This window comes from Lepisma saccharinum, chromosome 26, assembly GCF_977018435.1.
Source record: "Lepisma saccharinum chromosome 26, izLepSacc3.1, whole genome shotgun sequence".
NCBI lineage: Eukaryota > Metazoa > Arthropoda > Insecta > Zygentoma > Lepismatidae > Lepisma > Lepisma saccharinum.
In genome coordinates, this window is record NC_139254.1 from 51,091,157 (window position 1) to 51,105,372 (window position 14,216).

At 35.9% G+C, this 14,216-nt stretch overlaps 1 protein-coding gene across 4 annotated transcripts in view; it reads left to right on the forward strand.

Moving 5' to 3' along the window:
- Stam (signal transducing adaptor molecule) overlaps nt 1–14,216 on the forward strand; it is an 83,375-nt gene that overhangs the window by 61,843 nt on the left and 7,316 nt on the right. Inside the window, exon 11 of one of the 4 annotated variants that reach the window (XM_083112324.1) lies at nt 9,790–9,851. The exons of the other annotated variants lie outside the window; for them this stretch is intronic. Within the exon in view, the coding sequence (XP_082968450.1) occupies nt 9,790–9,808 (19 nt within the window). The 3' untranslated portion in view covers nt 9,809–9,851. The remainder of the gene's footprint in view (nt 1–9,789; nt 9,852–14,216) is intronic. 4 annotated transcript variants of the gene reach the window in all.

Consider the following 14,216-nt stretch of genomic DNA (forward strand, 5'->3'; position numbering starts at 1 on the left):
CTAGCTTGAACTCTCTCGACATCTGCCTCAGACGTGGACAGTCTACCGGACGATTTGCCTTTGCAAATGCATCCCGTTGTCTTGAACTTATCACACCACTTACGTATGGAGTTCTTGGATTGTGGTTCTTTACGAAATTTCGTACCAAACTCACGCTGAACACTAACAACAGACCGACAAACGTGAAACTGTAGGATGCAAAAAGCTTTCTCTGCACCACAGGCAGCCATCTTGGAACTTATCACCATGCCACCTAGTGGAGAAATTTGGAAATACTACGACCATTGCAAACAAAACTCGAGGATATGGTTGAAAGTATTTACATAGAACTTTAATTGTTGATAAAGTTTTATCGCTCCTGGAACGGTTTCTTATCGTTCAAACCATTTTGAAGCATGCTGTATGTATATATTCCAAAGTTGGAAAATTTGATAAAATAAAGGAGGGACACAAGGGCTAGATAAAAAGTGAGAGAGGAGAGAGGAAACACTCACCGGACACAGAAAAAATTCAAATTTTCATGATGGTATGTCACATCTTCAGGAGTAGAGACGTTGTAGTACTTGGTGACAAGAAGGAAGAGTAAGCATGACCTGCAGTGTTGCCAGGTCCCGAAAAAAAAAAGTGTTGACAGTGCCACAAAAAAATATATAGATGGTTCTTTTGCCAGGCTTGTCGAAAACTGTGAGTGGTGGGGGGGGGGGGGTTGGTTCCTTTTAATGACTGCTTCCAGGTAGCGATCGTCCACTCCTTGCCCCGATCCACCAACACCTCAATACGTAGAAGATGGGGGAGAGGGCCTACATATCGACCATGAATGCAACCACACCCCGAGGCCTGAACAAGGCCACCTAGTAACGCCCCTCATCCCCTATCCTCATCCTCACCACCACCTTTCCCCAACAAAACCAACCCCCTTTCACTTTATATATATATAGTGAGTAAACGAGTAAACGCACAATCCCAATATGTGTTAAGCATTGGAGATACTACACAACAAATTAGGGCTGGGTCGATACTGATGCTCATGTATCAGTTTTGGAAAGTATTTGTTGGATTCTGTTTATGGATATCTGCAGATACTTTTCCGGCATTTTGATTTTGGGTGTCCACAAATGAGTTCGCAAAAATTCCACGCAACACTTTCGGGGAGTCTAATTATCCTGAAAATTATGCAAAATTTTCCATTTATTTTCTACAAATATTTTGGGGAAACCCTATATTTTATAATTGCATGAGAACTTTTGTAATATTCTGATTTAATTCTTGAATATTTTAAAGGGAAACTGTGATAAATTGATTCTCATAATTGGAATGGAATACTCGCCACTTATATTAATCAATATTTAGAACAACTCTTACTTTTTATTCTTCGGTATCTGTATCTGTGGGAATTCATAAAAGTTTCAGTTTGAAATGCTATCGGCCCAGCCCTACAACAAATTTTTACTTTTGTGTGTGTGTGAAGCGAAAGTAAATATTTTAAAGTGAATTGGACTTGCTGAACATGAATATGAATGCAGTGGAACATTTGCTTTATCTGGACCATCAAGATTAAATGAAAATGTAATATCCAGGAACATAAAATCAAGGTTTCACTGTATAGTGTTTGAGGTAGAAGAGCTGGAGTGCTAATTTGATAAATTTAAATTGTGTGTTTGATCTCCTGAAGATTAAAATGGCTTTCAAAATACACAAACACAAGTAGCAGAAGGATTTGCTAACTGAGCACGTGTCACCCAATGAGGATTGTTCTGCCATGTCTGTCTTATGAGGTTACATAGATCAGGGTGGCGACAGACCTGGAAAACCGGGAAAAGTCAGGGAATTTGAGGTGTCAGAAAAAGTCAGGGAAATGTCAGGGAATTTTGTCTTCATTGATTTTTTTAAAATTATCGTTATGGAACTCTGCACGGGAACAGGAAATCTCGTTCGTAAGTTTCGGCCTCAACTTTTAGGCCTCTTTTATGCGCAACACAACCACGGCGCTAGAAACCAGTGATGGCAGGAGGAGAGAGAGAGAGAGAGAGAAATTTCTCTCTCCCGGGCTTCTCGGCGGGAATTTTAAATTCGAACACTCTTTGGAGGAAAATTGTTATAACTCGGGCACTATGGGAACAATCTACTTCGGATAAGTTTTGTTTTGCAGCTAAAACATCATAGCATGCAACCGTGTACAATTCAGAACGCTGGACCGAGGAAGGGGGTTTGGGAGGCGCGACCCCCCGAATTTCAATGAAAAAACCATAAAGATATGGAATTTGCCCCCTCTTCTCCGCTATTTGGGAAGAAGGAGCGAACTTTAGTATTCTTTTAAAAGAATGGACATTTCTCAAAAGAATGAAACATGTTTCATGTTCTTGGGTGCCATACAAGTTGAATAATAAGCCAAAATGTGAAACTGTTTTTTACGAAAAATATGTAATTTGCATTTTTGGAGGAAAATTGTTATAACTTGGGCACTATGGGAGCAATCTACTTCGCATAAGTTCTGTTTTCCAGCTAAAACATCAAAGCATGTAACCGTGTACAATTCAGAACGCCAAACCGAGGAAGGGGGTTTGGAGAGCGACCACCGAATTTCAATGAAAAAAACAAAACAAAAAAATCTGGAGTTTCCCCCTCTTCTCCCGTTATTTTAGGGAGAAGGCGCAAACCTTAGTATTATCTTCAAAGAATGGACGTTTCCAAAGAGATTGAAACATGTTTCATGTTCCTGGGTGCCATACAAGTTGAATAATGAGCCAAAATGTGAAACTCTGTTTGGAAATGTGGCATGGATATGTTGCGGAGAGGGGGGAGGTTTGTCATCAATATGAATTTCCCAGGCTTGCTCCAGATCTGTGTCAGAGTTTCCACCCAAACATAAGAGTATGAAGGTCCGAAAAGAACATTTATTTCGTAATCAGCACCATGATACCATATGGTATCATCGCGCCAGTACGACCTTACTCTAATTATACCATATGGTATCATCGGAGGAGTAAAGGTTAAGCCTCTAAATATTACATGGAAAATGCATTGAATTATCATTTTTTTCTTGTCCGTATGGGAGTAGTAAAGGGACTTGTCAACAGATGGAGGGGATAAGAGCGGGTGGCAAACTGAAGGGACATGGAAACAAATATGTTCCATTGATACATACGATTTTTGTCGAATATCGCCACCCGACAAAGTATCTCACTACAACATGCGACAGAAATTGCATTGACTGCAACATCCAACAAAAATTGCATGCATAAACAAGAAGAGCTTTAGACTGCAAATATGCAGCTGGAATTTTATTACTCTTCTGGCTCACTTCGCCTTATTTAATGTAGCAGTGCTTACGAAGGTCTTCTTTCATCATCCTGACGTATTACTGGTTTTGCACAAGTTAACATACGTTTACAATGACATTGCACTATTCTTAGATATCAAAAGAAATCCAACCAAACGGGATATACTATATTGAATACCATCACGAAAAAGTGAAACATAAATCTACATTGGTGAACGTTATAAAAATTGGCACGTGCATGCTCCCAACCTCAAATTTACTGCAACACTAGTATTGCAATGAAATTAACGCCACTCTCTGTTCTGTCTGTTTAAACTCGTTAGAGATGGTCATTAATATCTCACTGAGTAAGGTTAATGTCCAATATTATAACATAAAATACGTATTTATTATACGTAAATATTTTAATATCATATTTAATCGAATCATTCAATCATAAAAGCAAATCACTTTCTTCAAGAATTGACTTTTCTCTGCCAGCCCTGCTAAATTTTCACTTTCCATCTATTGAGGGGAGGCCATAAAGTAATTTCCAATTAGTAGGGACATTGATTTTTCGCAAACGCCAAAACCGTGAAAAATGGTAATTGCTGTGAAGTTTTGTTTAGGAATGTGCAGTGATGTCTGGACACATTTTTCGCCCGTTCGAAATACCGAAATTATGCGAATTTGGCATAAAATGCGAATTGTTTGCATTTTTAGCGATTTTTTTTAAAGAAATGTCCTAAAACAATGAAAAATTCCATGAAATCCAACATTCTTGTCTTTTCTAGGCCATGCTTGTGTACATAGAACATGCAAGTTTTCCAACATTTTACTCAAGAGTAAACTATAGAGTTATACGTACATGGAATAATTCCGACAGCCACATTAAATCATATGAAAGTGGCAGGGTTCTAACAGGAGATCGAGTGCGTATCTACCGTCACACGGGAGCCACATCTTCGTATTTGTCGCACGAGGTAGGTTTTGAATTACCAAGCTAAGTGCGCACCATCGGCATTTGTCGAGCGAGTAATAATGGAGCTCAGTCGTTACGGCGTCTGACTACTATGCGAGAGACCCGGGGTCGATCCCCTGTGGGGGAGAACCGGGATGTTTTCCACCTATTCAAACTGCTCCAGCACCCACCCAGCATCATATGAAGCTGGTACCTTGAGGAAACTTTGAGGGATAAAGGTAGCCAGGAGCGTGATGCTGATCACATCACCCCCACCTTCAGCCGTGATCAAGAAAGTGTGGGGCCCTAACTCCACACCCCTATACACCTTCATGGAAAAGTGCAGGGGAGCACTTTACCTTTACTTCCTCAAAAATCTGTTTCAACATATCAAACTGTCTCGAAAATACGTAGACCATGTGACCTACAATTTAAAAGAATAATTTAAAAGCACAATGGAGTATTAAGTTTCGGTATATTTGGCAGATAAATGTTCTAAAACAAAAACGCGAATTTTGGGAAACGTAACACTACTAATGCCAATTTTTGGTGCCATAATATATCGGTATCGGTCACATGTTTTTAATTTTTTGGGTGCGTCGCCACTTATGGTCATTATGCACCCTTCAGTATATATGGGGAAATTTCCATTATCTAAAATCCTTACCTTAAAATTATAAAAAGGGGTATGGAAAATAATTTCCCCAAAATAATTTTCAAGATATCAAACTCTCACGAAGAGGCATAAGCCATGTGACTTACAATTTGAAACAGTACTCTAAAAACACCATGAAGGGTATAATTTCAGATATTTGCCAGAAAATGCGCTAAAATGAAAATGTGAATTTTGGGAAAAATAACACCGTATAGTAAAAAATAAGAAAATACACCAATTTGAAAAAAGTAACAAAATATCAAGGTCCCTACCGATTAGGTATAAATAAAACAAGAATATCAGTTGTAATTTATTGCATTAGTAACAGTGATTCCTAACCTAATTTTCGGCATAATCACCACCGTTGTTCTGGCATTTGTTGTAGCATGGCACTAAATTTTGTATGCCCATGGTATATGTGTCTGACAGCTAACACTGGAACTATCTCTACCGCAGTGTAGCTGTCAAATCCTTGCCCTGCCAGAAACCTCTTCAGTTAAACAAAGAGATGAAAGTCGGTACATTCAAGGCCAGGGCTGTACAGGGAGTGGTCCAAGATCTCTCACCTGAAGTGATGCAAAGGGTCCGTGTGTACTCAGCTGTATGGGGTTGTGCACATTCGATTGGCCTTCCGTGAATTGTCTGCACCATCGTCTAACCATACTATCACTCATGACGTCCGGTCTGCACACCTCACACGATTGCTGGTGGCTCTGTGCCAAATTCTGAGCATGCAAAAATTAATTACTACACGTAGGCTACATCGCAGTCGGTGGGATACTGTATGAGAGCTGCAATCTTGAACCTAGAACTGTCCTAAAACGGCTGCATTGCAACTGTACCAGATTAGAGCTACATGCCACTTCTTCCTGCCTGCATGTGTGTGTGTCGCTCTCCGACCACTAGTGCTGCGTATATACACCATTGGAGCTTTTTTCAGGATGCCCCTCGTATATGAACTTTCAGAAGCTTTTATTATTAGAGTGTTCCTGTTTTAATGTGTGGTTAGCTAAATCAGGTACCTATACAATGCAATTCTATAAATTCTTGCGTTATATTTCTAATACCTACATACCCTTTTCGTCAGCATTAATGATATATCTGCATGTTGTCAGTTTCACAGTACTTCACTTGGATATACTGTACTGAAGCAGAAATCCCATTGATAATGTAAGGAAATATGACACTTTATTTTGTTCGATTCAATTGTTTCACTTATATGAAAGAGTTAAGTTGTTTTCTTTACAGAGAAGAGAGAAGTAGCTTTATGCATTGAAAAATGAGTCCGCACTCATGGTTCTTGCAAGCAGAGGGTTCCAAACCTCAGTGGAAATATCAACATATAATACCGAGAATGGATAAGGAGACTGATATATTACAAATTGTATTTCTTAATCAATTACTCTTCACTCTTAACTCATTTAGTCGTAACTTTAATAATAATCAAGCATTTTATTTTAAACTTACTGCGTATGACAAAATTCCGTAATCCTTCCCTAGCTTATGAATTGTAATAATTTTCCAAATTCACTATTTTGCAGTTTGAATTCAAATTATAGAGAATAGAGAAATTAAGTCAATTTCATAGAAAATAATATTGGTACGTGGATCTGTATGAGTTTATTATTTCCATTTGCAAAAACATCGATTTAGTTTAGTTTGTAATTGTCAGGGAAAAATGTAAATTTTGTCCTGGAAAACCTGGAAAAGTCAGGGAATTTCATTTCTGCTTGTTTGTAGCCACCCTGATAGATAGAAAGTACATTTTCCTGCTATATTTTACCACAAACTGTGAAATTAAATGAAAAACGTGAAACCAAATGCTAAACACAAAATATATAGTTCATTTGTCAATACATCACATTGTGTCATCTAGATTATCCAGTAATTTACTGAGAATTTCAAGTCAGTGAATAATTATGTGGACAAAATGTGTGATGAAAATAATACTTTAATAAGGCTTTAAGAAACATTTATCTATAAATTCTACGTAACTAAATCAGAAAGTAATTTAGTAGAAAAGTCTTGTATAGTGACATACTAAAGTTCCTATCATCTAAACACTCATAATTAGGGGATTTTGATGATCTTAAAATTGCCAAAAAATGACTTTTAAAAAATGCATTTATGCAAGAAAATGCCCTATAAACTTAGAAAAATGACCTAAAAATTCTGAAAGATTTTTAAAACAAATTTATAAACTACCAAGAGAAATTCAAATGACAAATTAACGTTACAGTATCTATCACATGTTAATTTTGTATGGTACTGCAAGTAAGAAAGTTCACTTTTTGTCATCTTTTACACTTTAAGTATCGAGTTGCAGTACACAACGAAAATCATGCAAATTTTCAAAAGTGAATGATTGTTGGTTTTTGGAGAAGAGAGCCTTGTACATGGAAAAACTTCTCTCGACTTCCACAGACACAAGAGGAGGGTACTTGAAATTAACAATATCACTTGCTGTTAAGTCACTTTTAATTCCATAGAGTGCAAATGCTTCACTGACAAAATGTCCAATACAGAGCACAAAACTTTGTACCCCTTGTTTTTTTTAACAATAATCCATGTGGCGACAATGTATTTACTGATAGAGGGGAAAATCACATTGTTTGAGCTGACTTGTTACACAACAGCTTGTATCAACAATACTGCACAGAACTTCTTTGTTTCTTCAAACACAGTCGTTCTGAACTGCACTGAAGGCAATGAGACAAGAGTCGGGAACCTCTCTCCTTCAAAGGGTTACATTTGCATTGAAAATGCCCCTTCTTTCACCAAAATGTAGAAAAATACATAAGATGACTTTTAAAAGGCCGAAAAATGACTTGAATGGTTTTAGAAAGTTTAAAAACTGACCTTTACTCCAAAAAGGGTCACAAAATGCAAAAAAAAATGCCCTAACAAAGGCATCCCAATTAATTCACTTACGTGTAAAACAAGTTTCTATTTACTTATACAATGTTTCTGCCTTACCAAAAAAAAAAAGATGCATTTGCGTCAAAATCCTAGCCCTACTCATAATTATTTAGAATAATTCTAAATTGTTCAGAAGTGTCCAAGTGTTGGTATTGGCAAGAACCAAGAAATAAATGCACCGACATCACTCAGCACTACAGGAGAAAGTACAGTATATTGATTTACTTACCTTCTCAAATATGGCCTGGTTTCTAACATTGTTCACTTTACAGATTACACACTTTTTTCCTATCCTGCTTTAAGATAAATTACATCTAAGATTGCTTTTAAATCCTACATTACATGGAAACCACAGTGAAACAAGAATCTTAGGGTATTTATTTCTGCAAATTTCACATGTGTGATAGAAGGTAAGGTTACTATGAGTGTGCTTATTTTTTGTAATGAGTGGGGAATTTAATTTTTCTGGAAAAGTCATGGAATTGTCCAGAATTTTGTTTTTATGAAATTATAAACACCCTGAACATGTCAAAACCAAATATGAGATTTTATTGACCATAATACTGAAATATAATTTTATTAACTGAATTTGAACTTGAAATGTGCTAGAAATGTTCAGGAAATTTATTGTGTTTCTGGAAAAATCAATCTTTTTATAGTAGTGCACTAACAAAGAAAAAAGAGAAGCAAGAAATTTTAAATTTGTTGTGGACAAACTATACTTCAGTTTGATACACTGGTAGTCACAGTAAAAATTTCATATTAAATACTCCAGGAAAAGTAGTCATGTTTTGAACTATTCTCAAGTAGAAATCTACTACTGCTATTGGCATTTACCACTTTCTTATTGCAATTTTTGGTTTGTGTTTGGTTAATATATTACTAAATTTTTTACAGTGATTATGCATTATTGATGGTATAAATGAATTAATTTTTATTTTAAAGAAAATTTTCTGTTTACCATTAGGCAGTACGTGGCAAGTACATTGGAACCCTGATTTTACGTTCATCAATTTTATATTTTCCTACATTATACATTCAATCTTATGGTCCCAACTTAACAGAATGTTCCTTGGTTTTACACTTTCCAGCATTTTAATTTTTTTTCAGCTTTGTCCCCTGAGAAACGTAATATTGAGGTTCCACTGTATTAAGAGAAAAAGCTCACCCTTGATGCCCATATCCAACAGTCAATTCCTGTTCAGCTTTCCTTCTTGTTATTACTTTTAACTTGGTTAAGTGGAATTCTGAGTTTTGTGTTCAGCTAAAATGTAGTGACCTTCTTACACACATGCATAAATATACATGGATTTCCGTAATGACTTTCTTACAAAATTTGTGTTATTGGTCTGGAAAAGACAGGAAATTTTGTTTTTATGAAATTATAAACACCCTGAACATGTTGAAACCAAATTTGAGATTTTATTCACCATAACGCTGAAATATAATTTTATGTACTGAGTTTGAACTTCAAATATGGTTCGTTTGGTACGAAAAGTTTTCACATCTTACGTGTGGATCCACGTAAATGGTTGATGCATGATCAATTTTACACCATTTCTGGCGGTTCTTCTTGCATTGGGTATGTGCCTGAGGCAGTTTCCAGAAAGGAGTGAAATCGATCGCGAGTCAAACTTTTATGTGAAACAATGAGTAAATTATGTAGAATACATTATCTTTTTCCACGTACCCACCAAAGCAGTAGATTTAGATGCAACTAGATCTTTGATTTTTGTATTCACATCAAGTGCATATGCAAGTCTAATAATTGATCTATCATATTGGTTTCAAAATATCAGTAGCTTCTGACTTGAAACTGGTATTATCATGTATTTGGTGTTCACAAGGAACGCCCTGATTGTGACCTTAAAACTTACATAAAGTAATTGGCATCCTGGAAATATATAAAAATGTTCATGATGGTTATTTTGTAATGAACTTTAGACAGATATTTAGCCTGACATTTCTTAGTTACTATTGCTTTTTCCTTTGCAGTCATGTGTACACTGCTTGATGTTGACCCAACATTGTGGATGCCATTGCAAGGCATGTCAAAGGTAGTTTCATCATTGCATGAACTGCTTGAGCCGACATGTTATTTTTTCTCGCTTTTGGCACCATTTACTTAAGCAGACTTTATATGCATTATTTAAGAAATGGTAACATTTTTTATTTAACATTTAGCGAGTACACACACTCCCTTCATGAGACATTTATTCTGTTTGATTAATGTTACAGTTAAAACAATGTAGTGTTGGTTAATATATTACCAGTACTACAATATATATTACTAAGTTATAACAATGTAGTGTTATAACCAAGGCTGGAATTAATATGTACTAACAAGTGGCTTTATATGTACATACATATGGATTAATATTTCACAAAATATGGACTAACACATGCGTAAAATTACCCAAAATGATGCAAAGCAGACTTCTTCATAATGATTCCTCATTCGTGTGATTCCTCATTCAAATAAAATGAACAATTTATTATTTTCCATTGCATTAATGGACCTGGTGGCATTTTAACGGTTCACTCCCTATAAACCCATCTGTACTGGTAGTGGATCAGCAATGACAGGTAATACATAACTGACTACCACTGGTTTGAGAACTAATAACCTGCGAACGTGATAAACTTCAACAATTAGACCACAACACTCCTCCTCAAGCAGTATTATTGCATCCCTGTGATGGGCAACAGTCAGCTGCCTTTGTTATACATTTGCAAAGGATGCTGGCTTCTGGAACAATAACAACCCTGATAAGCTGTTTAGCTTCTCTTTTTATTTTGTTATGAACTTACCCATCAAAGCATGGGAATTTTAACAAAGAAAACAATATGTATTGCATAAGCAGCAAAAATGACAGCCTCCTTTATACAATTCCTACAAGAACACGTGCCGGAGTTGAAATGCTCATGGAGCACATAATGTATTTATTTTGAACAATTCCAAAATGATCAAATGTGAACAATATGTGAAATCTGTTGAAATATGTAAAATTAAGTATGTTTTCTTTAAATATGTAAAAGTATGTATTAAGGAATAGGAAAAAATATTGACAATAAAATGTATCTTAAATCACTACAAACATTAGTATTTGTAAAGATATTACAATATAACATGAAAATCTGGAATAAAGAGCTTCTAAGATATGGGATGAGAATAAATAACAATAAAATGAAGACCAGGACAATAGCAAGAAAAGAGGTAGAGCATAAAATATACCTTGGAAATCAAGAATTAGAACAGGTTAATAACTTCAATATCTGGGAGCAATACTACAGCAAGATGGTAAAATAGACAATGAAATTAACAGTAGAATACAAGTAACAGGATGCTTATTTTTAATGCCTTGAAGAGAAACTTCCTCAATAAAAAGGAAATAACAAAGTCAACAAAACTAGCAGTGTATAAAACCATATACATACCCATGATCCTGGACATTGACATCAAAACACCAAAGTAAACTGCAGATAATGGATATGAGATTTTTTTTGTAAGATAGAAGGAAAAACCAGAAAAGATGTCATAAGAAATTGTTTGCGAGTTTCTCCTTTACTAGAGAAAGTATAGCAGAACCTAAGATGGTTTGGTCATGTGAAGTGAATGGCTGGAATGCACGTAGCCAAACAGTTTACGAAGTGAAAATGTAGGGGACAAAACCAAGAGGAAGACCTAGAAAAGTGTGGGATGATGATATAAAGAGAGCTGTGGAAGTAAGGGGCAGCGACTGGAAAGAAGTGCAGGACAGGGACAGATGTTTATCCTTCTGGAAAACCTCTACACCGCAAGGTAGAAGAGGATGGATTAAGTATGTAAGTAAGTAAAGATGTTACAATATTTCAGTGGTAATTCATCAAGCTAAAAGCATGTATTTACATATAAATCCTACCCCTTATAACTGTAATGCTAATCAAACTTGGAATAAATGTCTGATGAAGGGAGCGGGTGTTTCTCTGAAACGTTACATGAAAAATTGTATTTGTAAGAACCATAACTACAACCAAAATCGTTCTACGGTGCAAGCAATATGTACATACAAGAAGAATCATGTTGGGTGCATCATATCAGGACTAAAGCTGGCTTGATAAAAATTTCTATTTTTAGGTTGACATTGGAAGGTGTGGGGGTACATCAAATGTAAGCCTTAATTTGTTTTGCTATTTCTCGCACAATCTTTGCTTTTATTGTTGCATAAGGTTTTTTTCTTTTTTGCAATTTTTCAACATAGGTTCTTTGTAGGTCTACATGTATTTCCAAGTGCTAGACTCTATTTGGGTTGTGCCTGCAGCAACTCATGCATTCTGAGAAGCTATGTCATGTCCAAACTTTCTTCTCCGTTCATAAACTTGCTAGAGTGGTAGGCATGCATATCGACATTGAATTCTCATTTGCCAGAGAATTTCTGTTGCTTTTAAATAGGTCTGTGCTGACGCTACTTGAACCGATACTTGTAATTGATGCTTATACCCTTACTGATTCTCACCAATGACAATATTGATGTTTGAACATTGTGTTTAGAATACGCGGTGATCCATAAGTCACTTGAAAAATTGCAGTCAGTAACTGCTTGTGTCAGTTGACTTATGTGGCACCCTGTATATATAAATATTAAAATATTGAATATTCCATTGCAATTGTGCATCAAGGTACCAGAGTTTTGCTTTGCAACTTGAATATTAAAATTATTAATTCATGTTATAGGACTTTAGATGTGGTTAGATATGCACACGAAACGTGCTTACGAATACACGTACCTGCTTAATTAATTCGATTAATTTGGTGACCTGTCACCGTACAAGTTCCAATGTGGATGCTGCCATTTGTCACGGAAATTAATTGAATAAAATAAACAAGTGCATGTATATGTGGGTACATTTCATGTGTGTATTAAAATAGCTGTTATTTAGTTATGAAATTCACTTGTGTCACATAATGTTGATTCAAACTTAAATAAAATTACACACTTTGCATAATTTACATGATACTTAGACTTCTTGAAAAAATCACATGAAATTTTTACACACCCTGTGAGATAACTAGATTCTGCCAGTACTGATGGTCAAATTTAAACAAATACTTTCCAGTACTAATACATCGTTTCGAGTTCAAGTTTGATTTGAAGTTTGAATTTGAGTCAGCTCAGCCCTATTTTTAACCTTTCTAGAGCACAAATAACTTCTACTCTTCACTGATACCAGTGTGTAGTAGTGTTCATCTTTAAAATGACAAAGTAAACTTTTCCTTCCAAATCACTCCCATCTGAACAGTGTACAATCTGTCCCATAATTTTTGTCAGACTTATAATATTTTAATGTGACCCATCCTCGTACTTGTTGCAAAACAACCAGCTACACTAATACTTTTCCAAACCCAAAGTTTTATGTGGTGTATGTGAAGATGTAGGCATTTTTTGCCAAGTCAAAATATATTTTAAATTACACATTTTACAGAATGTATGGATATTTTAAGCAATGTTCCGATAGGTTAACATAGTAGTCATAATGAAAAACTTAAGCTGATGGTACACAGATGATATTTTACTGAAACGTGTAAATTATTACTCAACTAGCTATTGGTTGGATGTACCAAACCAACCTTTGCGCTCCCCAGAATTTCCACAACACGGGTCCCTGTGCAAGTTTTAATGCCCTTCCATGTATAATGCAATGTCTCATAACTTTGGAGTAGATTATAATATTCTGGTCACATTTAAAATTGTTCATTTTCCCCAAAATCGTTATCAGCCGGTATCAAAGTGGTATTGGCTTAGCTTTGAGTGTGGCAGGTAAAGAGTTTATGCATTTGGTGAGGTCTCCAACACTGAAGTTCCTTTTTTTTTGATTTTGTATAAGAAATTATCAGGCTATTCAGAAATTAATTTACATTAAGCTTTTAACTCTTTTGCTGCTGAAAGCGACTTTAGTTGATTTTGTCTCAATATCGGTAACTTACGGAAAGCAACTGCAGTTGATTTCAAATATGCTTGTCGCTGCTGATGTTGAGTGAAGTTAGTCTGTACGAGAAAACATTATCGAAACATTCTGCCATCTAGTGTGTGACATTTGAACTGTTTTCCAAAGAAGTAACTCACTTTGGTTCTGAACAAATGAATTTTGAATTTGAATTGGAAATAAAAATTATTGGGTGCATCAGCACTGAAGCTATTTTGCACCCGTCACACTATACGGGCTCCAGCCCCTTATCATAACAAAAATAAAAGCGTGTCTGAAAACTAAAATTTCCTTGCCTTGTTTAAAAGCTGAGGCTAAGAAGGTCGCTCAGCACAAACAAGGACAAAACACAGGACGACACAGAATTACCAGGGCCAGTCGCCAGAGCCTCGTTAGTCTGCAGTCCAGGGTGTACTATGTGGAAGTGAGGTTTACTATTGGGTGCACTACATGGACGG